At 46.8% G+C, this 24,654-nt stretch overlaps 1 protein-coding gene across 4 annotated transcripts in view; it reads left to right on the forward strand.

Moving 5' to 3' along the window:
* RGL1 (ral guanine nucleotide dissociation stimulator like 1) overlaps positions 1-24,654 on the forward strand; it is a 218,595-nt gene that overhangs the window by 137,672 nt on the left and 56,269 nt on the right. For 3 of the 4 annotated variants that reach the window (XM_037145679.2, XM_037145683.2, XM_037145682.2), the window contains 2 exons: positions 5,765-5,973; positions 22,391-22,468. In XM_037145679.2, coding sequence (XP_037001574.2) covers positions 5,765-5,973; positions 22,391-22,468 — 287 coding nt within the window. The remainder of the gene's footprint in view (positions 1-5,764; positions 5,974-22,390; positions 22,469-24,654) is intronic. The other variant, XM_037145680.2, reaches the window with a different exon arrangement.

Below are 24,654 nucleotides of genomic sequence, written 5' to 3' on the forward strand. Positions count from 1 at the left end.
GCGCACAGGTGGCCGTGCGAGCAGTGTGAGCTGGCTCCCGCACACTGCTGGCGAGACCTCGATTTGGTTGCATAACTAGTTGGAAGGTCCGTATGTCGGCACATATATGAGGCTCGTAGTGAAGATTTCTTCAGGGTTCTCTGCCCAGGAAGGCCACCCCAGACCAGGCGATGTGTGAATTCGCCACACGCTCAGATGCTTCTTCTAGAGCTTGACAGTTTACTCTCGGAACCCTCTTGGTTCTGGTGCTCTTTCTGGGGCTGCCCTCGGCCCACGGCCCTTCCTGACCTATACACGCTGCCCACCCCACCTTTTAGATTCTATCTGCCTGATGGAACATCCGAGGGATGCTTCAAGTTCTGCATTTCTAAAGTAGAATTTAGTGCCTCTGCCCTACAAAAACCGGGCCTCCCCTCCTGGGTGGCACCATTATCTTTCCCATCACCCACAGCTTGAAATGAGGGAGACATTCCCGGTTCTTTCTCTTCCCTCATCTTCACCCCCTTCATCATTAAGCCTCACCAGTTCCTGGATAGTCCCTCAATACGGCCCCTGCCCACCACGTTCTCTAGCCGTATCACCATCACACGAGTTAGGGCCTGTACCGCTGCTCACCTGGAGTACCAACAACTTCCCTACCCCACTTTCTCAGCTTTAAAAGCTCCCATCAAACCCACCCTCCTCACTAGGGCTTCCCTGGCCGTGCTCCCCCTGTAGGAGGTAGAGTCTGAGCGCCACGCGATTCAGTCTGACTCCTTCTGTCACCAGGTGTGGTACCCCACAAAGTCTCTACCCAAGCTGTTGCCTCGCTTCCAAATTCCCCACTTCACACCTCTGTCCCTCTTCACGCTTTTGTGCTGGCCTCTCTGCCTGCTACGCCCTCCCTGCATTGTCAACTCCCACTCATGACTTAAAGTCCAGCGCAAGCCTCACCTTTTCAGGAAGGCTTTTCTGATGCAGCCTCTCTCCTGGGTCCCTCCTGGTTCTTCCACGACATCTGCCTATCTCTCTGCCATGTTACTCACAGGGCATTTTAATGGCTTCTTTGTCTTTGTCCTCCACCATACTGAACAACGTGGGTGTCAGAACTGCGTTCTGTTTTCCTTTGCACAAAGTGGTGTTGAGTTAATGTGTGGCTCAGTAAGTAGATGAGTGAACGAATGGGAGATCCATTCTCTGCCCTTGGCATGCACTTCACCTGGGGTTGCCAGCCTTACCAAATAGAAATGCAGGGTGCCAAATTAAGTTTGAAATTCGGATACACAAGAAAAAAATTTCAGCACCAGTAGGTCCTAAATACTGCATGGGACATACTTATGCCCCCAAATCACTCGATTATCTATAATTTACCTGAAATTAAGATTTACCTGGGCCTCCTGGCAGGCCTACCCTAGCAAAAAAGTGAGTTCCCACCCAAAGTAGAAGTTCACATAATGCAGAAGCTGGCGTTGAGCTTGACCTCCCATGCCATAAGATGCCTTCCATCTCCGATTGTTCCACAGGTAAACATCTCCCTATATTCGGGCGCGCTGGCTTTGCGTGATGCTCTTCCATGTGCCCTTACGTACACGTATTGTTTCTTTGCATGGCCAGAATGTTTATTCTACATATAAATGTGTGCTGTGGACAGGTGGGCGGTGCGTACTGGTGAGTCACCTCCTGGTGTCCCTGTGGTATATGTGGCTCTCTGTTGTTCTCAGATGGTGGTTGTGGGGCATCTGAGAAGGGAGCATAGTGTGTCTTTGTGTTCCGAGGTGCATGCAGAGAAAGCAGCGGGTACCTGCCTGAAGTCTATAAGCCCTGGGTGTGGGTGTTAGGTTTTCTTAGTGTGACTGGTGCAGTAAAGATGGAGCCTGACAGGGAGAGACACACTGTCTCCAGGCTAACGAGATCGCTTCTTTAGCACCTCCCCTGTGAAAGTACCAGACGACTGTGCATTCTTTTTGATTGAAGGACCGTTTTCTTTTCGACATAGAAACACCCAGCTTGTTAACAGTTTATGTTTCAGATGACGAAAGAGCGCATTTCTCTGTGACTGGAAACAGAATTGAAATGTGGCACATTTCATCTTCCACATTCCCTTTCTTTCGTCCCTCTCACGCCAGAACTGATACTGATGAACGTTCCATGGCCAGGGCCGTCGGGCAGAGTTTTGCATGTTTAGCCCTCAGGAGTCAGACACTCTCTTAGGGAAAGCTGAGTTATCATGGCCGAAAGATTGGCCAAAAACAGTCATGAAACATTTTTGCGGCCTCAGTACCATGATCTTGTCAGTAAAGCGATGGTCTCTGATTAGATCCAGATTGAGCTGTTTCCTGTTAGCGTGCTAACCCAGGGGCGGGCTCGGCCTCCCTGTCTTGCCTCTAAGTCTGGGTTATTAAACACTCGTCTGCCAAGGCTCTCCGCCTGCCTCCCCACAGCTTTCCTTTTAAACTAGAACTCAAAGGTATCGAGATACTACAAACAAAAAGATCCTAAAGCCTCTTAAAGGGCTATGTCGCTTTTGAATATTTTGCTGCAAAAATGAAACCAACATTTTAGTTTCTCCAGTCCGACCATAAGGCAGAGTCTATTTTTCATGTTTCACTTGTGTATAATTTTACTTCACAATAATTCTAGTAATGGGCAGATGACTTTAATTTTTGTTTTTCATTAGGAAAAAAACCCATCTTCAAAAACCTGGTCCTTCCCTTGCTATAGCAAGTGAATGCGAAGGTGCTTAGCAGATGTGTAGAAGGTGGCACTGGGCAGGGCCCTGACACCCCAGCACACACCGTTAATTTGGGGGAGAGTGACTTTAGGCACCAGAGCAATTCCTGTGCTTCATTTCATGATATTGCCATCGCTGCTCACTCATTGCCCTTAGGGAAGGATTTTTAAAATTGAAATATTCAAAGTTTTTTATTAGCCATTCTGTTAGCTCAAACCCAGTTCTTCCTAATTTACAGATACAAACACCGAGAACAAAAACCATTACGGGACTTGTGGGCGTCAGGCACGCACACTGAGATTTTTTTCCAGAGGAAAAGGCAGATGGACAGGAAGCGACGGGGTTAATGGGCAGCGTGACTCCATTCCCAGGGGGGAGGGTGGCTCCCTGCCCGAGCTGCTTTCTGGCAGGAAAGGGACCGTCTTCATCAGGTCTTTTGACAAGCATTCTTCTCTGTGTTTGAATTTTTGGCCACATCAATGCTCAGTGAAAAAATGAGTTCCTTTAAATAGTTATAACTTTCCATAAGAAGAGATTTAGTTTTAAATTGGAATTTGCATTGCGAGTAAAATAAGAATCATCAAATGACAAAGCTGTTTGGGAAGGGAGCCCTGACGTTGTCGTAGGTAAGGAAGGTCGATTTAGAAAACTGGAGCCCGAAGATTCCTGCGTCCGAGAAGCTGTTCCTTTTGTTGCCGTTAATACTTGCCCTCAAAGTATGTACTTTGACTCTCACTTTTTAACATTGTCAGGCTGATAAGTATTTTGGCCAGGCCATTTGAAATGACAAAGTAAAACACACAAAACATCTCTAAATTTGGGTATTAAGAAAGAGATCAAAGAAATATAGATGTTAGAAGATAAAAAAAGGAACGTTTCCCAAACTTTGGTCATTCTAATGGTCCGCACGACCCTGTGAGAATAAAGGGAAGCTCATTTGCAAATGTCGTATCAAATCCTCCTTCTGGGATTTGATCACATGTCAGCTTCATCACACGTCAGCCTATGGAAGACCTGAAGAAGCTCGAAAGTGAAGTCGTGTGTTGACTCGAACTCTAGTTCCCCAACTGGACCGCGGCACCTTTCGATCTGAAACTAGTGTTTCGCAGCACACACAGGGCAGCACTGGATGGAGCACTTAACAGTGTAATTAGGCTTTAAAACGAGGTATCTTTTTCGTTTATTGTTTCCGGTTAAGTTAACTGCGGGGAGACAGATTAGGCCTGCTCTGAAGCTACACACAGAGAGATAAAGAGCAGTCACTAGGCCGGGGCCTGAGTCAGCAGGCCTCAGGGAACAGATGGTGTCTGCCTAATCAGGTCCCCCTTTTTAGTAAACTAAAAATATCTTTCAAAATTAAATAAAGACATAAAGTCATCCAGCACGTAAGCTGGCGAGTTCGTGTGGGTTCCCGGGAGCAGGTAGACCTGGTGGCATTAAGGTCTTCCCACGCCCCTCTGAGAGCAGCCGCCAGGACTTTGGTTTTCAGGAGGCAGTCCCGCCTGCTCACCGCCTCCCAGGGCTTGAACTTCCGACAGGCCAGGGGAGAAGAGGCAGGCACGCCACGTAGTAAGCCCTGTCGCCACTTAGAGGTTCCGTCTCCTCTTCTCCACCCCTCTCCTGGAATTTTCACATGCCTGACTCTTTCAATTTAGAAGAACTTGATATAAAACAATTCAAACGCACAACTCAGAGAAATTGCCTGGTGATTCTTTGCATCACTCGGGATGATTCCTTGCTTTAGAAAAAGATTCTCTTTGGAGGTCATCTTCCCTCGTGCCAGTGAAGGACAAGTTAAACTTTGAATACTGTGTCTCTGTATAATTTGATTAGCACAGATTTATTGTAGAATATAAAGTGTGCCCATATCTTTCTTCCATCTACTTCTCTTCCTTTGTACTCACTGTTTAGGCTTTACAGACTTTATCACTAATCCCTCCTTAGGTATTATAGTACGCCTCCAAGGTGCAGTTATGCCTACTCATATTATTCACAGTTTTATTTTCAAGTGACAGCTGCTGCTGCTTCTCTTGAACAAATGTCTTCTCTCGTACATTGCAAGTTTCCAGAAGGAAGAAGTCATGCACTCACCCACCCACCCTTTCCATGACTCCCCGGGAATCAGCCCAGGGCAGCTCGGTCAACTGTGCTGATTGCCGATGATACTAAATGAGACAGTATTTTGCCTCCCATGGACTGAAGAACATCAGAGCGTGGTCAGCTCTCCTTAGGTCTCCATGGTGCACACATGCCTACCATGGCTGATTTCTCACGAGACCAGCATGGTACCAGCTGGCTCACACAGATCCTAAAAAATTTGGCGATCAGCTGTCCAAATCCAGCGTGAGTCAGCTCCAGCACACCGCTCTTTAAGAATGTCTTTAAGAATGAGCTTGAACAGACTTACAGACACAGAGAATGAACTGACAGAGGCCAGAGGGGAGGCAAGTTTGAGGCTGGGTGAAATCAGGTGATGGGCTTAAGAAGCACCAATTGGCAGTTACAAAACGGGTGTGGGGTTTAAGGTAAAGCATACAGAATATAGTTAACAATGTTGTAATAACTGTGTATAGTGCCCGACAGGCACTTGGATTATCCGAGGGAACAGTTTGCACACCTGAAACTAATACAAAATAGTACTGAATGCAAACAGTAATAATACTTTTTTAAAAAGGATGAGTTTGAAAACTTACCATGGAATAATACAAAGGAAATGATGGACAGCATTTGCTGAACTCCATCCTGGGCTCGTAGAAAACACTCTTGATAAAATGTGTAGGCAACCTAGTTCTGGAAGGGATAGTGAGTAGAGGGAGCACATATAACCCGAGGAAGTAAAACCTCTACCTCTAGACAAGAAGGGAACACCCCGCTCCACCTCCCACCACTCCACTCTGCTGCACTCACAGCTGAGGGACGGCCTTACGGGACTTGTAAGGGAATTAACTAAGAGCAGGGGAGAACGCAGCAGGCTCTGATTCAACGGTGTCAGTGTTTTTAGTTGCACTTTAGCGAGCCCTTTCTCCTGGTCGTAATCACGCATTTCTTGTGCAGGTTGAAGGGGACCAGCTCCCTCCGGGACACACAGTCAGTCAGTACGAGACCTGCAAGATCAGGACCATCAAAGCTGGCACCTTGCAGAAGCTTGTGGAGAACCTGCTGACAGCTTTTGGGGACAATGACTTCACCTACATCAGCATCTTCCTGTCGACGTACAGAGGCTTTGCCTCCACTAAAGAAGTACTGGGCCTACTGCTGGACAGGTAAGGACCTAAAGGCGGGTGAGCAGTGACAGAAATGCAGGGCTATTTGCAGAGGGAGGGGTGAAGTTCCGAATTGCCTGCACCAGGTGTGCTGAGAGACCTGTGTGAGGAAGGGTTGAGGGGAAGGCATAGATTGAAGGGCGTGGAGACCACTCAGGAGCCACCGTATGGTCTATCCTGGTGAAGTTAGCTCATCAAAAATCTACAGAAGAGCTGGGGATACTTGTACACGCCATAAACTGAGACTCAGTTGTTTTAAGATTTCAGGTACTATTTGCCAGCCTGAAGTTTTATCCATGTCTTTATAATTTTGTGTAATTCCAGGAAATAATTAACCAAAATCTTATTGGGTTGTTGCAAGAATTAAATATGCTAATATGTGTTAAGTGTGGAGCTCAGTGTTAAGTCCATAGGAAGCAGCTAGTGAATGGGGGCTGGAAACGCGGTGATAACAACTGCCAGCCAGCACCAGGTGTCGGCGGCTGTGTGGACATGCGGTGAACCCGGTCCTGGGTCTGTGTCGTTGAGTCGCACGTTACAGGCAGTGGACCAGTGAGCATCCGAGTTCCCATGCCGGCAGTTCTGTCTCCCTCTGCACTTTTGTCTTACTAGTAGTTAAACTTCGTCTTTCAAAAAAGACGCCAGATGATTGTTTTAGAGTCATGAGAGTTCTCATCCAGATCCTTATATTCTGGGGTTTCCCGTAGAAGAAAGGAACTGAGATAGGATGTTTTTCTTGGAGTTGTCGAATACTGATTTTAACTAGATTTTTAAAAAGGAATTGACAGCGATGTGCCATCCTGTTAAAGATTGTCAGACTATAGGAGGGCATAAAAAAAAACAGGAATGTTTTCTCAGATGGCGACCTTTTCCCAAGTAACTTTCCCTAGGTTTAAAAAATATACAGGAGTAGAAAGAATTAAGCAGCCCATAATCTAATTAGGCAGATAACACATACTGGGGAACATTTCCTTTTCCACAAGCCCCATTTCCCGGTCTGGCTGCTCCTGGGTGATCACTGCTAACCCTGCCCTTTGGCTTCTTCCCGTTTTCCTGGACATGCGCACACATACATGTATGCACCTTTGTGCATCGCATGTGCGCCATCTGTTACGTGCAGTTACCTACTTAAATGTGATATTAATAGAATCATAATACACATTCTGTTCTATCAGTTTTTCACTTATCTGTTTCCTGGAAATTTGTTTATTCATCAAGGGAATCAACATATGTAAAGGGCCTATCAGAGCAGCAGCTGGCATTTCGAAAGCTCAAGAAACATAAACTATTGTTATTTCCAAGTCAGCACATGTAGGTGGATTTATCATATTCCTTTCAGTGGCTTTCTAGTACTCAGTGAATTGATTATTCTGTGGATAGACAGTTAAGTCTCTTCAGTTTTTTAATTAAAAAAAGGATTTTAAACAATGCTGCAAAGAGTATCGTTGAATATATATCTTCCAAGTATCTGTTTGAGAATTCTGTAGGATAATTTCATAGAAGAGAGCTGGACAGGCCAAAATATATAAGCATTTTAAAATGTGAAGGGCATCGTGGCGTTGCCCCAAGGAAGCCGCACCAGCCACACTGTCACGTACAGAGGGGGCGCCTCTTCCTGCCTTCCCTGCACCCCGGCCCGCTGCGCCGCCGAAACCATCTCCTCCACGACCTGTCCTCGGAGAAACAGCTCGTTGCTTTGGGACAGATGCCTTTTACATTTACGAGTGCGGTTTAGCATTGTTTAAAATTCTCTCAGGGCATCTGTGTTTCCTGCAAACTGCCTTTCCATATCCTTATTTTTATCTTGGATTATCATCATCTAATTATTGATCATTTAATTATAACTCTTGGTGTGTTAACAAAATTGGTTTTTTGCTTATCATATGTTGGAAACATTTCTCCTAATTTTTCCCTTGGCTTTGAAAGTTTTTTATTAATATTCTTATGAAGACATTTAAATACTTTTATGCAGTTATATCAGTTTTAGGAAAGGCCTTTTAATAATCAAATCCTATTCCGGTGTGAATAAGGTTATTAAGAACAGTGGGTTTTTCTCAAGGTATTTTTCTCATGGATGCATACGAATGAAATTGTTTGGATCATACATTCTGTGTATTCGGAGGCAGGAAAAAGTCTCTCCTTCATCGTACGTTGATCTGGCTGTGATAACTCTGGACTTAGGAAGTTCTGTAGGTTTTTTCCCAGTAGTACTTAAAATGTTAAGCCTGGAGGATAAACCTGTGGGATTAGTGAGTCATTTCTTTCATAGTTTGTTTGCTTGTATAATACCTCTCACCTATAAATAGAACCTGAAGAATTTTGGGAATTTTCTCTCTGCTCTTTCCGATTTGTACAAAGGCCGCAGGATGCTCACTGTTGGCAGGCAGCGGGAGGGGACAGGCCGACACGGCAGAAACTGCTGCGAGCTTTTCTGGGGATGGGTGACCTCTCCTACACCTGGGGTCACCCCATTGGTCACAGGCCACAGATGGCCCCAGTCAGTGACGGAGCCCGCGAGGGTTCCAGCTGTCCATCACAGACAGTGGCCGCGCACACAGGAACTCGAATGTTTAGTCTGTGACTCCAGGACATCCACCTCTTACGTGATGGCTTTGAAAGGGCTTCTCTTTGTCTCCCTCTCATAGACATTTTGGGGCTTTTAAAGTACTAACTGGATGACAGTGATTAAATAACAACATCAATATGAATTCAAATTACATTTAATTCAAGCTGTCATTTCAGGAATAATTGAATGGAGGGTTACGGTTTATCTTGAACCGCTTGGATGGCCTTGAATATAATCTCTTTAGTATATTTTCTTTTGCTTCTGAGGTGAGTGGAATCAACAAGCACTGAATGCCTGTTAAACTGCCCGGTGCTGCAAGGCTTCGTGTGGGTGAAGCAGAAATATGAGGCGTGGTTGGTTCTCAGCCGTGGGATGAACTTACCGTGAAGCTGCTGGTACTTCTCCTCTAGGGACCCTCACTTGCAGTGCCTTCTACATAATTGATGGTCGTAATTTTGTGCCCTCTTCCTGAGTGAAGATCCTTCAGATCATATATGCTGACCCCACAAAACCTGGATCCACTCTGAGAACCTAATATTTTACTGCAAGAGATAAGGTTTCCATTTATGAAACTGGACAACCACTGGGGGTGGTATAAAAATGAAACTCTAACATGTTCCGCAGAAGTTCGGAGACACAAATCCCATTAATTTTGCTCCCTCTGCAGAAATCTGGAGTTGTCCAGATGTGGACAGACTTAACGTGAATACTTTATTCCTGCTTCATTTCCCGTTCACGCTGAGCCCTTGTGACCAGATGTTCGTCCTTGTTTCACTTTAACCAAAATGCAGAATCTGTGCAGCACTGGATTCGTCTGTTGGTTTTGTGGGGTTTTAATGTCCCTAATTGGGAGGTAATCAATTCAGTTGTGTGAACTTACCTTTTCTGAAGATAAGCTGCATGTACTGTTTTATTGTCAGGAAATTATGGTGGACTTGTTTGCAAGTCCCTGGTGTCATTTTTAAAATAATGTCTCTTGGTTTCACAACAGCAGATTGCCTATCTTCTGTGAAATCGACACTGAGGAGTTGTCGTGGGATGTGCTAATCCTAGCCAGTCAAGAGTGGATTGGAGGCAGATGCTGTAGTATTTATTTCCCTCTGGAGAAAAGCCATTTGAAGTCAAGCTTTGGTTTTCCTTAAGACTTCCAATCATGTGGCTTTTCTTCTGTGGCACTATTTGCTTTCTGTGATTTAAAAAAAAAATCTTTTTATAGGTTTCTTTTTTTTTATCCTGCCAGGAGGCGCCTTTGTGTTTGACCAGTAGACGGTGGTTTTAAAATCCCACATGGCTAATTCCATGTGTTTGCTTTCTTCTGTACTTGGGGTGATCAGCAATTCACAAGGAATCCTGCTTTCTGTCTTCTTACCAGGGGTCAGAGTTAATCCGGGGCTCACCGGCTTTCTTTCATCCTCCGTGAAAGTTTTTGAATTGTGGTTTAGCTGTTTGTGTTGGGGCTTTGAGATTTTTATCTTCTCTAACTTTAAACATACATTCCACTTTAAAAATATATTCTTCCCACCACACCATTAAAAAGGGGAAAGAAATAAGTTTCCTCTGAAAATACCCAATGTCAAATGGAAGGAGAAACCTAACTCAGCTAGCTAGTGAACCTCACTGAGAACCAAGAAATGTTTGTCCAAATATTTATATTTTTCTGCAGACAGCTGTCACATTAGCTGCTTTGGGGATATTTCTCGATCATTCTCTCTCTTTCTGATCTGCATCTCCTATAGCACACATGAGCAGAATGCCCAGAACAAGCAGAACGGTGGTGAACGAGGTCCCTAGAAAATTTTGCTAAGTCACCGAGGGTGCTCAGGCCACAGCCGGGAAAGGACTGAGCGATCTTCTGAAAGAGCCCTTCATTCCAAGTGAGGTCTCCCAGTGAAGAACTTCTGCAGGGGATTAAGGCTGAAACTATCCGTAAACATTATGCTTTAAAACCAGTCTGGCTTGAATTTGCTTTCTGAGGTCACAGAGAGGAGACTCAGTCAGTGGGTCTTTGAACTTACTTCTTCTTCCCATGTTTGCTTGCCAAGCATTTTCATAGACACTGTCTCATTTAGTTTATTTATCGTGACGTTACTCCCTTGTTTACAGATGCAGTGATTGAGACAGAAATTTTCAATCAGTAAGGGGCAGAGCTGGAGTTCAGACGTACAGTTTTCTGACTTGGAAGCTCTTTCCCAGCAAACCGTATCGCCACCTCCCATGGTTTGTCACTGTGGGGTCTGTGCATCTGGCATGTTTCTGTTTATCTGATGTGCTCTGGCCACGTCCCCGGACCTCAATCTGCTCCCTCCCAAAGAGGAGTCTCCTTGGAGGACAGGACGTGAGAAAGCCTGGGAGGATTTTCATAAATACACTACCGCTACCGGGTTGCTGATCTTAGATCCGTGCTCCATGGCACCCAGCGTGGCCACACCAGGCACCAGTCGTCCATGAGAACTGGCACTGCCCTCGCTGGCGAAGACACCTCCATAGAAAAGAGCTGATCGAAAATAAAATGAAAACATTTATTGAATTCCATGGATTCTTTCGTAAGGGCCAGATAGGCTTCCTTTTCCTTTTAGAGTTTGTTTAGGACACTGTATGGGGAAAGCAGTTTTCCCATCTTTCTTTGAGTTACACGTGACACAGAGTGTCATGGTTAGGAGCGTGGGCTTGGGAGTCGGAAAGCAAACAGGATTCCAGCGTGGTGCCCCTTACACGCTCTGCGTCACTGGGCAAGTTGCTTTAGTTTACCAGCTTTAGTTTCCCCATCTATGAAGTGAGAATAAACATAACCCTTACCTGTAGGGTTATTAAGGTTGATAACACAGAGTTCTTAGTATAGTGGCTGGCCAGTACGAAGTGCTTAGGGGGTTACCATTGGTCTTTCTTTCTTCATGACACTTCCTACTCTTTGAAATGACCTTTCTTGTTTATCTTGCTCTTTCCTGACTGTCTGCCCTGCTCAGAACCATGTCTGTCTGGTTCACTGCCCTAACCGTAGAGAGGAATGTTATCTGGCAGTAGCTGCTTATGAATGATTTGTCTAATTAATAAATAATGGTTATTACTCCTGCCTGTTATAAGCACCTGCATTGGAAGATGCAGCTGTGAACAGAGCCCAGTACCTGCCTATGTTTAGTGGGAGAGACGAATCTGTAGATTTGTGTCATTATTGTCAAGGCAAGTGAGAGCTCAGTGTATACCTTCATAAAAAATTAATTTTTTAGAGAATTTTTTAGGATCACAACAAAATCGAGTGGAAAGTATAGAGTTCTCACATGCCTCCTGCCCTCAACACATCCCTCCCCCTCATCAGCGTCCCCCACCAGAGGGGGACGTTCGTTATAATCATTGACCCGTCATCATCACCAAAAACACGTAGATCATCACTCTTAGGGCTCTACATTCTGCGGGTTTGGGCAAATATATAATGATAGTATCCATCACGATAGTGTTATACAGGGTGTCTCCATTGCTCTAAAAATCCATGCTCTGCCTGTCATCTGCCTCTTCCCCCACCCCAATCCCTGCCAATCACTGATCTTTTTACTGTCTTCATAGTTCAGCCTTTTCTAGAATGTCACATAGTTGAAATCCTACAGTATATAGCCTTTTATGATCAGCTTCATTCACCTAGTAACATGCAGTTAAGGTTTTTCCATGCCTTTGTATGGCTTGATAGCTCATTTCTTTTTACTGCTAAGATCCCATTGTCTGAATGTACCACAGTCTGTGTATTCATTCACCTACCGAAGGATGTCTCGGTTGACTTCAGGTTTTGGCAGTTATGATTAAGGGCGCTGTGCAGGTTTCTGTGTGGAGAAGAGTTTTCAGTTCCTTTGGGTGAATACCAAGGGGCGAGTTTGCTGGATCAAATGAGAAGAGGATGTTCAGTTTTGTGAGAAACTGCTACGCTGTGTCGCAGAGGGGCCATATCATTCGGCGCTCCCACTAGCAATGAACAAGATTACTTACTGCTCCGTGTCCTTGACGGCATTTGATACGGCCTCTTTTCTTTGCTGGCCGTTCTAATAGGCATACAGTAGTATCTCACTGTATCTTTAATTTGAGGTTTCTTAATGGCATATGATATTGTACAACTTTTCATGTGCTTCGTTGTCAGTCTGTGTATCTTTTTTGGTATCGTGTCTGTTGACATCTTTTGCCAGTTTTTGAATTGGGTTGTTTGTATTCTTATTGTTGAGTTTTAAGAGTTTTTGTGTATTTGGATTAACAATTCTTTACCAGTTGTCTTTTACAAATATTTTCCCCCTGTCTGGGGCTGATCTTCTCATTTTCTTGACTGAGTGTGTGCACTTTTAAGAAAAGCCTTTATTCGCCTGGGAGCCATGAGGACTGGTCGTAGTAAACCTCCTTTCAAAAGCTCGTAACACAAACCCATTCAGCTCTCAAATGCTTTCTTAGCATGAGAAGCTGGGTAGCATTTTTGAAATGCATATAATATGTTCCAAATTGCTTTTAGCAAAATCTCATTTACAAATGATTAATTTTGTTTTAATTAATTCTAGCACTAGACTGGGCACTTGTCAAATAGTCCTAGATTCATGCTGGCATGCAGTGCTTATGAGGTCCCTGCACTTCTTTCCCTTTTAGCAGGAGGCAGGGCTTCTCACATCTTTCCTCTGCTCCTCTGAGACCAAGGAGAGGGCTTGTGAGCAGAGAGTTCCAGGCAGCAGACCCTGGCACTAACCCACCTTTGAGGGCCTCGCGGCGGCTCACTCTGGTGACACATTCCGTTCCCGGTGCTGGTCCCTTACAGCCCTAGCACATGTCAGATGTTACAATTAAACCTTTTCTATGCTTTTTCTTACACTTTTGTTTCTTCTAAGAGTTATGTCTAATTTCAATCACTTATATGGGAAAAAATTTCCAAATACTGCCATATCATTTTCTTAATTTACTTTAGTAACTCCCTGCCCCCGAAGAGGTGGAAATAAGGAGAATCTTTTGTCTTACCAAGCATGCAAAAGTGAGATTTATCGGTCAGTTGGCTGCAGGATGCTCATCCTACTCGCAGTGGGAAGGCCTTCAGGAAATGCTAACCTGCGTCGTCTCCTTTTCTGGCTCGAGATGCAGACGCGCTGTGCGTCCTGCTGAGGGGAGAGTTCCTCTAGACAGGAAGGCAGGTCTTAAGACTCTGTGTGAGAGCAGATGGGTTTCACTCGATTTTCTCTAGGTCTGGGTGTTTACCCATGACTCTGTAGTCAAGAAACCCTCTGACGGTGTATGTGTTGTGGGTTAAAAAAAGGGGGGGGCAGATTGCTGAGAGGTACCTTGGACTCAGACCATATTGCCTGTCACTATTAGCAAGAGGAAATTATTTGCTGATAGAAAAGAAAAGAGAATTATAAGAAGGGCTGTGAGAATTTGGGGGTATTAAAGTGCTTGTGACATCAAAAGAACACTGAGAACTTTTATAGGGAACACACTTCACGAAAGGCCCTGTGCTCCTGTGGGTTCCTGCTTTATCAGGTGGGGAAAAGCCAGTTTAGATAAGAAGACTGTAGGAAATGTAACATTTATAGTAATTTACATGCGCATCCGTGGCCCCCAAACACGTCTAGTCTTAGTCCCCAGAACCTACAATGTGTTGGGTTACATGGTAGAACAGAACAAAGGTCGCAGATGGCATTAATGTTGCTAATCGCCGACTTTACAAGAAGCAGGTTGTTTTAGAGTGTCCGGGTGTCCAGAGAGAGTCAGAGGAAAGACGTGAGGATGGAGACGGGTCGGAGAGTGCTGCCTTGCTGGCTTTGCGGTCGAGGAAGGGGCGCGGGAGCCGAGGAAGGGGTGGCCCCGGGAGCTGGAAGGCAATCACGTGGATTATCTGTCTGCTCTAGAAAGGAGCACCTGCTGGCCCTGCGATTCTGTCCCAGTGCGACTCCCATTGTCTCTGACCTATACAGCTATTGAGTAAAAAATTCATGTTGTTGAAGCTACTAAATTTGTGGTGGTTTTTTGTGGCAGCAATAGAAAACTAATACAACATTGACAAAATGTTTGGTCTATTAGAAGAGTTGTTCACGACTTGATAGGAAACAAGGAGTTCTTGTCAGGGAGATTGACTCCGAACATCTAGTGCTCACGGGCTCACAGCAGCTGAAGGTCAGCTGTCGGTTGCCCTTCACCTTTGTTCTGCTCGGGACGCCATGCCTTGTTCAGCCATGGCCCACGCTCATGGCCGCGGCAGCATGGCGGGGACCCACACACGGGGCTTGGCCTCCACATGATGGGTGCTGTGTCTCGTTCCCCTCTGTATCGATACCCTTGCTTGGGGTTAACCAGAGAACTTACTTTGGTCCTGTTTTAGAATTACACCCAACCATAACACACGAGGGAAAATGGAAATGAGTTGCTTCCCTGCCGGGTTGGTTGTCTTGGTACATCTGTCTTTATTTTTGCTGAGCGGACCTGACTGTCGCCCGGCAGCACTGTGAAACCAACCCCCCCCGCCCCCCCGTGGGAGCCTGTGGCCACTGTGGAGCCCTTGCTTATTGGTGCTCCAGCTGACGCTGTGAGAGACCTCTCCCCAGACCAGAACCAGGCTGGCGGCTCTCCCTGCTTGAAATGAGATAAACAACATGTTTCTACAAAGTAGCTTCTTTTGTCTTCTTTCACATAGCAAAGGGAGGCAGGACATACAGCTATCCTTTTTTTTGGAAAAGAATACCAACTTTCTCAACAGGTTTAAAAAATGTGCTTCTGTTTGGAATCTAAAAAACAAAACTGACAGAAAACTGAAAGGCAAGGTGCGTGTATTCTGAGTGGCGACTGGAAACTTTTAAATTCAGCTTTGATCATCTAAAGCAGTGTTTTTGACCACTTTCTAGCAGCTGGTGGGAGGGGCTGATCACCAATTCCTTTACATATTGGCTTACTCTGTGGACCCTGTCCATAGAAGGGAAGCTCTCCATCAAATGTCCGTGCTGTTTAGAGATCCCCCGACTTTTCTGGGTCCGTCCACAGGGGCCTGTGCGTTCTGACCCCACTCACCCCCCAGGCAAAGCCTTCTTACCGTGGGCGACTTGAGATACGCAGGTGGCTCTTACGCCGTTAGGAGTCGGAGGAGGGTGCAGCTCCGAGCTGATACTACGAGGGGCAAATGTCCTAAGTGTGGTTCTGAGAAATAAATTCATTCCTTCTATTAAAGTAAATTTAATAGTTTAAAATATGTATCTCTGATTCTTTAAAAGGAAAGAGAGCTGGCTGTTTTTTGAGTTATTTTATGTTTTTTTCATCATTTTTCTCTCATTTGACATTTCTTTTTTCTTTTCTTTCCTTTTTTTTTTTTTTTTTACCTCTATGTGTGTGCGTACTTAACTGTTCAAAGTAACATCAGACCCCTCGTCCTGGGAAACAGAATTCTTTTGCCTTTGGTCTTCCTTGAAGTTGTCATTAAGCACAGTTGAGGTAAAGTGACGCTCTAGTGAGTTTTTGTAAGTGGAGAAGAAGTAAGTAGCCCTCACAATGAGGGGAGTCCACGATCCTAACCTCATATGTACCACGTGCGGGTCTACGCGATGTATTTCACAGGATTCTTGAAGAAGCTGTTCAATAGCAGCTCTTTGTAGTTGGGGAGAAACCGAACCCCAGGCTTGACTGCTTTGTTAATAAGGCATTAATTCACCTTAAACCTGAGAAAAATTTTGACTCATTAACAGATTCTGTGATGGTCGGCATACTGCCTGCACCCTGGTCGCCAGTCCTAACCCCACATCCTCTGTTGTCCTTCGTTCTAACCGCACAAAATGTCACGGTGAGCTGGTGAGCTGAATTTGCAGCTGGCTCTTTAGAATCAGTATGAACTGAAGTGCAAGGAGGGGGTATTGATGAGCCACCAAGCTCTGGAGCCAAAGAAGAGACGTGGATGATAGGGGACACCTTTTTGTTTTCTTTCTCTGGATGAGTGGTAATTATAAAATCTTTATCTTATTGTTGGTCTCCACTCTAGGCAGTTGTGGGTCGTGGCTGGGTGAAGGTAGTATTCTCAAGGAAAATTTTATAACATTTTTGTTAACCATCAAGTGAAATGAGGTACTTTTTTGGCTGTTGATGTTGCCTGAACTTTGAGGGACTACTCTGGCAATAACCTGTAGAGTCAAAGGAAAATACAGGGCCCTTCCCAGCAACGCCCCAGGTGGGAGGAGGGCAGCTCTTTTGGGGCCTTCTGACTCTGTCTAATCGTGGGAAGTCCTCGCCTGCAGAACGAGACCTCACGGGCAGAAGGCACGCTGCTGGTTCTCTGCAACAGAACAAGGAGTGTTTTCTTTCTTTCCAAGAGAACAAGGCGTTGTTGCCTTGTTGCCTTTGACCTTTGCCTTCTCCTTGAACAGCCAACTCCGAGGTGGTAACAAGACGTTTCTGAGGTAGGTTTGATGGCCACAGCCCAGTTCGCAGGTCAGACTTGGGTGGAGGAGAGCTGCCCGACCCGGAGGACGTTCCTTACTCAGAGCAATGAAAAACAGCCCGCTTGCCCGTCCGTGGGATGCAGGTCACAGTCTGCACCGAGGCGTCACGTGCCGTTCCAGACATCTGCAGGCTCTTTCACCCGTGTCATTCTCCCGAGTCAAGGTCAGCTTCTGAACGTTTTTCTCGGGTCTGACCTGTGTTCTTGCAGGTCAGTTAAAGAAAAATGTCTCAGATGTTCGTAGGCTGGGGCTCGTCAGGAGAGCCAGGGCTCCCCGAGGTCCTTGAGTCAGCAGCTTCCTGTGAGGTCTCCTTCCTTGACTCCCCCCTCTCTGTTCTCATCATCCCCGGCGAGTAGCTTCTTCCCTTCTCTTCCCTCCCAGCCTTTCCGACGTTCAGGGCGGTAGAGGGTAGCCAGTACTGCATTTAGCAAATGTTATGTCCGCTGAGAGCAGGCTCTATTCCCGGCTCAAGGGACACAGCAGTAAGCAAGATGAAAGAGTAAAACCAAAGTCCTTACTGTGACCTGCCAGGCCCGGTCCCCTCTGTGCCTCCTCTTCTCTCCCTGCACTGGCTCTGTCTCTCCTTCCCCACTGGCCTTGGTGTTTCAAAAACATGCTGCCCGACGCTCCCTTCTGCCTGGCAGACTCTTCCTGGAGAGAGTTCTACAACCTCCCCCGCCCCCTGAAGCATTCCACTTCATTGTTTCCTCCACATCGGACCTTCCCTGAGTACTCATGGAGTAACCTCTCCCAGCCTCCAAGCACACCAGTCACACCAGCTTTCTCTTTCTCCTTTGCACTGTTTACTCTCCGACTTAGTATTTATCAAATAATTACGAGTTTATTGTATATCTCCCTCCCCTGCAGGATACACTCCTTGAACACAGGGGCTTTCCTTTGCTCACTGCTGCATCCCATTGCCCAGACTAGTACCTGGACACGGGTCTTAGGAACCATTCATTAAATGATGAGGACGAAATGAGTGAAAGAATAAACAACTGAGTGAATGAATGAAAAAAAGCTCAATGTTTCTAACCTCGAAGAATGTAGAAGCTGGGAGCAGGGGAGACATAGAATAAATAAAGAAAATAACTACAGCTTGTACGGTAGGGCAGTGGCTCAGAGGCTGGTAAGTCTATGAGGGTTCAAGTTCCTGCTCCACCGATGAGCTGGGTTTTCAAGGGCCTCCTTTTGATCATCTGTGAAATTGGAGTAAGAGTCATCATCCTATAGGATTACTCTGAAAACTGAACAAATAAAATCATATGAAATGCTTACTCAGCATGGTGCCTGGTATATAATAAGCTCTTGATAATTTTTAACTGCTGTTACTATTGGGTGACCTGCAGAATCAGGTGGAGCCTGGAAGGTTCTTTGGGACTTCTTCCCCCACCCTGGTCTGGCGTCACTGGGCCGGCTCTGTCTGGGGGCAAAGTCTGCAAAGGCCCCTGCCAGAAAGACCATCCCCGGCCACAGTTGTGTCTCAGGGTTTCTTTGAACTACCAGCAGCATCCCTCATCCTGCCTTCAAACACGTATTAAACAATTCATCTGCCCAGGCGGACCCTAAACAATACATCCATCCCCGCTGGAAAACCTGTTTCCTGTTTAAATATTAGCAACCAGTGCACCATTATGTTGGTTTTTTCCTTTTCTAGTAATTTTTAGGCTGCGGTAAATCATTGCTCAAGGCTGCACTTTAGAGGGTGTTTGCAAGTCCGTCTCGTGCCTCGTGATACAGAGACAGCCATGTCCAAAGTCATTCTGACAGCTTGTGCTTTAATGTGTCTTACCATTTGAAGAAGGGCGGCTTCTCATCCGTCAGCCTTCTTAAGAGGGTGGGGCTTTGATCTCAAATCCTCGGGAGGCTTTGCAGAAATTGGAGGTGACGCTGTTGACAGGTCCGTCTGTAGCTATCCTACTGCCATTAATTACACACGTGCACACACCCTTTATTTACGCCCACGGAGTAAAGGAATTGAACTTGACTTTGGTTTTTGATGGGAAGCTGTGAGAGGGTCCAGGAAACATCAAAGGAATACTCTTAATCTAGGAACACTGACTCTCAGATACCCTCATTTGAACATTAAAGGGTTCTCGATTCCAGAGCTGGTCTAGCTTCTTCACTGTAAAGCGTTAATTCTCCTTCATGGTAAAAGTTCAGGGGCAGGTAATCCCCAGTCCATTAAACTCCAGAGGGATACAGACGCTTTAATTTTATCTCACTTCTCAAGGTCTCTTTTGTAAAATTGTATATACATTTTTTTTGCATTTTCACACGGCTTGCACTTTCAAGATCTTAGCTTAAATAAGAATCTTAAAACTTTATTTCTTTTGCACTTTAGTTATAGATTTTTGGAAGGGCTGCAGCTATCCTAAAGCATTCTTATGCTCCCAAACCTTTAGAAATGAAGGCACACACAGGTTCCGCCCCCTGTTTGTGCAGATGGTGCCTCGCAGAACCTAGTTGTCAGGAGGTCCACGTTCATGTCTGCTTAGGGAACCCCACTAAACCACTCACTGACCCCAACAAATAGCCATCTACATGCCTGTTGGGGGCCTGTTTTAAGTTCTAAAGAGCAGTGAGCAGAAGAGACAAAACCCTCCTCTTACAGAGTTTATGTTCCAATGGACAATCCCCGCAGTCAGTAAATGAATCACACAGTGTATTAGAAGGTGTTAAAGACAGTGGTGTTAGAGTCGGTTCGTGTTTTCAGTAGGGTGGTCTGAGAAGGCCTCATTGACAAACTGACATTGGAACAAAGACCGGAAAGAGCTGACAGACGAGTGTGCCATTGGCCCAGGTGTGGGAAGAGGCAGTGGGGAGTGCAGGATTCTGAGGCTGAGGATGCCTGGGGTGTGGGCGGAGCAGCAAGGAAGCAGGGAAGCTGAGTGCAGGAGCAGGGTCAGAGGTGTCAGGAGCAGGCTGCTCAGGGCCTTGTGAAACAGGGAAGATGTTGGCCTTTTCTCTAGTGAGGTAGGGGCCCTGGGAGGTTTTGAAGTGAGCAGTGACATGAGCTGATTGACATTGAGTAGCATCCTGTGACCAGTGCACAGAGGCCAGCGGACTAGTTAGATGGCCGTTGCATTGCTGTAGGTCAAAGATGCGGTAGGTTGAGCCAGGGTGGAAGTGATGAGAGGTGTTTAGATCCGGGACATGCTATAAGAGCACCATCAACGGGTTTCCCCGCATATCGGGTGAAGGGCTAGGAGTGTCTGCAAACTCCAAGCCCAAGCACCTGGACCATGCGGACCTCTGCCACACATGAGGCATTGTTAATGGTTCTACTGGTCTCCAAATTCTTATCAGTCAATCAGCGTGCTCCTGGCTGTGAACCTGGGACACTCTGATGGCTGGGAGGGACAGCTGTGTGATCTTGTCAGCTCAGTTTCTGAGAAAATGGCACTGGCGTCATCCGTGAGAGAGAACTTTGCTCACCAGGGCAGGTTGCTCCGTCCTTCTCGGCACGGCTGGCTGCTCCTGTGGCTCGTCACTGTGGGAGAGGACGGGGTAGGGGTTGGTGCCACCCAGCCAATGTCTCAGCTCCGAGTCTGGCAAACACAGGGAAAGGGCCACAGCATTTGAGAAGCTAAGGTGAAGACAAGGAGTAGGGAGATAAGAAGATTTTAGTCCAAACACCTCTGAAGAGAAAAGTCACTGGGACGGTAAAATGTGCGTCTTTTCCTTGTAAGGGGCTCCCCTTTCTGTTCCTCTCTCTCATGGCTCCCAGTTGGAAGAGAAGAGAAGGAATATTTCCAGAATCAGCAGAGAGGTGGTTAATGGACTAACCCAGCACATGACCAAAGCAAAGGTTAAGTCCCATGTTTAGCCATGGAAGATGGACAGGAAGAGTGTGAGGATCGCTCTGGCCACACAGATGGGGGGTACGGTGGCCCCAAGAGCCCACTCTTCACAGCATGCACCCTGGCCTTTCCGACTAATGCCAACCACCAAGCCGACTGCGAGAGAACAGGAGGGCTTGTCCACTATGAGGGTGGCCAAGCGGGGAGCCAGAAATTCCACTCTGTTTATTTTCCTGGAGTCCCATTTCCCATCCCTGCCTTGCTCACATGGGCTTGAGTAAATCGTCATCTGATGGAGCTGTTGTCTCAGGAAAAGCAAAGGGCAGCCCTGGAAGCCCTCAAAACAGCAGGTGCAGGGCAGAATGAAGAAGACCAGGGAGGGCGGAGGCCGTGGAAAGTATTTTCAGGCGGCCAAGAAGTCCACGAGGCTGATGAGCTTGAAAAGAGAGCAGGTGGATTGTGTGCGGGGGTGGGGGGGGGCGGACTAATGCCTAAGGCACACACTGAGCCTACCAGGATAGTGTGATAGGGAGACCAGACGGGCTGGCATTTGGTCAAACTAGGTGGTGGACTTTTATTTTTAAAAGATTTTAAATCCTAGGAACCAGGAACCATCAGGGTTGTGAGGCCTTTAATCCCACCAGTCAAAGATAAAAGTATGCCCTTTAAAATGGTAAATGCACCAATTATAGAATTTCTGTTATCAAAACTTTGGCACAGACTGCCAGCTTGGGAAACTTCAAGGAATCTCTGAGCTTCATTGATGGGAACATAAACTAGAGAAATAATCTAAGGATTACAAGTTGATGTAAAGATTCCCGAAGAAGTCAATTAACTAAATGTCCATTCTGAACCAAATAAAATATAATACAGTTGTATGAAACAGGCTGGCTCACATACAGCGTTGGAAGAACAGCTAACAATGTCATCAGGGGCGGACCGATTATTTAGTAGATTTTGAGTTGTGTCGTGAGCCGGATGCAGACATTTAAGCACCTGTCGCTTCCTGGAACCCTGGCCCCGGTGCTGGGCCGCCAGCTGCCGTGTCTCCGTGAGCCCAGCCTCTGTGTGCCCACAGCCGCTCCAGGGAGGGAGACACCACAGCAGCTCTGTTTTATAGTCCTGGTTTCTATCTCAGCCATGACCCAAGGGTCCAGGCTTATCTCCATAACCCTTTTCCAGCAGGACTCACCCTGGAAGAGACCCCAGCCGAGGCGCAGTGCGGAGTTGTTTTGTGCGCATGTGTGACACAGAGTGAAAGCCATTCTGATAGACACGGCAGGGCCGTGGGGCATCGGGCTGCAGGCTGGAGAGTTCATCAAGGATCGTGAAATAGCCGATCCTTCTGCCAAGAGGAAAAGTCTAATTTCATTTGTTAAAAATTCAAAGAAATGTTAAATATTAAGAGAAAGTTTTAAGTAGGGCAATTTATTGTCATTTTCTGTCTAGAATACACCAATGTACCCACTTAGTAAATCTCGATGATGCAGTATCATTTTGGATGCGATTTCACAAGCATTTCTTTCCTGACTTACTCCTGCAAAGAGTAACTGTTATTTTGAGCCTGCGTGGAGTTGCTTGGCAGCTCCGCTGACTGGTTGTCGTTGGTTTTGTCTGTGAAGGTACGGGGACCTGGCGAGCCCCAGCTGGGAAGAAGACAGAGGCCAGAGCTCATCCGAGTCCAAGACGGTGATCAGGAAGTGAGTATGTCTTCTCGCTGCGTCGCGAGCTCTGGGGCAAGACTTTTCTCTCGGAGGAGTGTGGTTTAGTGGAGCTTTATTCCTTTGCAATTTTGCCGTGTTTTCCCATAATGTATAAGCACATGGAATTATTTTTTGATTGTCTAATGATACTCATTTATTCATCCAGTAAAAATGTATTGAGCGCCTACTGTTTGCCAGGTCCTGTGTTAAGGGTTACAGCCATGGACAAAATAAGTAAGTCCCAGCTCTTACAAAGCCAATATTTTAGCAGAGAGACAGAGCCCACAGCAGAAAGGATGAGGTGGGTTAAGGGGCTGGATCCTGGGGGAGAGCTGGATTCACACGGGGTACCAGGACCGAGCCTTCTGATCTGGTGACGTCGGTTCAGACACCCGCCTAGGCTTAATGCATACCCAGGGCAAAGAGAATTCGGGAAAGGCCGTGAGGCAGGAGCAGCAGGGAGGGGTTGAGGGGCGAGCAGGGCGAGTGAATTAGCAGTTGATAGGGGATAAGATTTGTAAGGTGGTGGGGGTCCCAGCCCACGTGGGGACTCAAAGGCCTTGGGTAGCACTTTGAATTTGATTCGGAGGAAGGGGAGCATTTAGAAAGTTTTGTGAAGACTAGTGCTAGACCTGACTGATATTTTTAAAGGCTTATGCTGGCTCTGGCCATGGCAGTGGGGGCAAGAGTGCCAGCAAGCAGCCTGGTTAGGCCCCTTCAGAGGATCCAGGCAAAGGAAGAGCGTGGGTGGACTCGAGGGTTCTGTAGAGGAACTCGGCTTCTGCAGAGCGTTGCAGGTGTTGCCAACAGACTGAGCTGATGGGGCGCACGGGCATAGGAACAGTTGTAGGACGGAACGGCAGCGTCACGGGACAAGACGCACGGGTGGGCGGGAACAGGTCGCTGGAGACTGCGTGTCAGTAACTTAGTCTTCAGTGTGTCAATTTTGAGGTCATCAGTTGATCTTAGATTTCAGGGGGAAGTCGGGACTGGAGGTCCACACTTTAGTTTATCCGTGGTATTCAAAGCTGCGGGACTGGATGTGACCTCCTGGGGACGAAAGGTAGATAGAGAGGAGAGAGGTGCCAAGAAGTAGATGGGCTGTTAGATTCAGGTAGGGCGGTGGGACAGGGCTTTCTGACCCGACAGTGCTGAATCAGAGCTTTGCTTCTCTCCAGTGTTTGGAGTTAGGAAAGGAGAGGGTCCAGCAGCAGAGCGGCAGGCAGGCAGGAGAAAAAAGAAGGCGTGTTCAAGGAGACAAGCAAAGAGGGGGTTTCACGGGTGAGGAGTGACCAGCTAGGGCTGCTGCCGCCCAGAGATCCAGCCAGAGGAGTCTGGGAAGTTCCCCATTGCATTTGCAACTCTTGGACCCTTTGCAGAGGTGGGTTAAGCGAGGATGGAAAGGGAGGAAGTAGGGATGGCGACTTTGACAACTTTGGGGGCTCCTTTTGCTGTAAAGGGGAACAGAGAAATAGGATGGAGAATGGTCTGGGTGCAGGGGGTGTTCATTGTGTGTTTGTTTTTTACAGTGAAAGATAGTTTATGTTGCTGAGAACGATCTTGGAGACACTCAGGGAAACTCCGTGATGTGGGGTGGGGCCAGTGCTGTGGCAGTGCTGTTCCTGTGTGGATGGGATGGGTGTCAGAGTGCCGAGGACACTGGCGGTAAAGGCTCATTTGGGGGCCAAAGTGCAGGAAGGAATCTACGGAGTTTTTAACTCAGAGGATTGACCGATGGACCTTTTCTCCTGAACCCAGGCATGTGAAGGTTAGAAACTGTCTTTTCAACTCCCAAATAGGCCCCGGGTAGTTTTGTCTTTTCTTGGATGGGCTGTAACTTTCCAGAAATCCAGACACACCAGTGTAGACGGTTGAATGCCAAGTGCAAAGTGTGGTGAGTAGAACCCATGCTTTTTTCCTGGAGAGCCTGGGGGAGGAGGCTCCTTGGAGGTGACATTTGAGGCAGGTCCCATGAGGTGCGTGTGTGAAGATTTGGGTGGTAGAGCCATGCAGGCCGAGGAAACAGTGGGACCAAACCAGGGACATGCAGTGTCCATGACCTTTCAGGGGACAACACAGAACTGGTATGGCCGCTTCACACTACACAGCGTGGGGTGAACGGAGTGGGTGGAGCTGAAGCCAGATCCGGGCTATAGCACGGAGGGCTTTAATTTCTCCCGAGA

Source organism: Artibeus jamaicensis, unplaced genomic scaffold (genome assembly GCF_021234435.1).
Source record: "Artibeus jamaicensis isolate MK-2021 breed Jamaican fruit bat unplaced genomic scaffold, CSHL_Jam_final contig_327, whole genome shotgun sequence".
Lineage (NCBI taxonomy): Eukaryota > Metazoa > Chordata > Mammalia > Chiroptera > Phyllostomidae > Artibeus > Artibeus jamaicensis.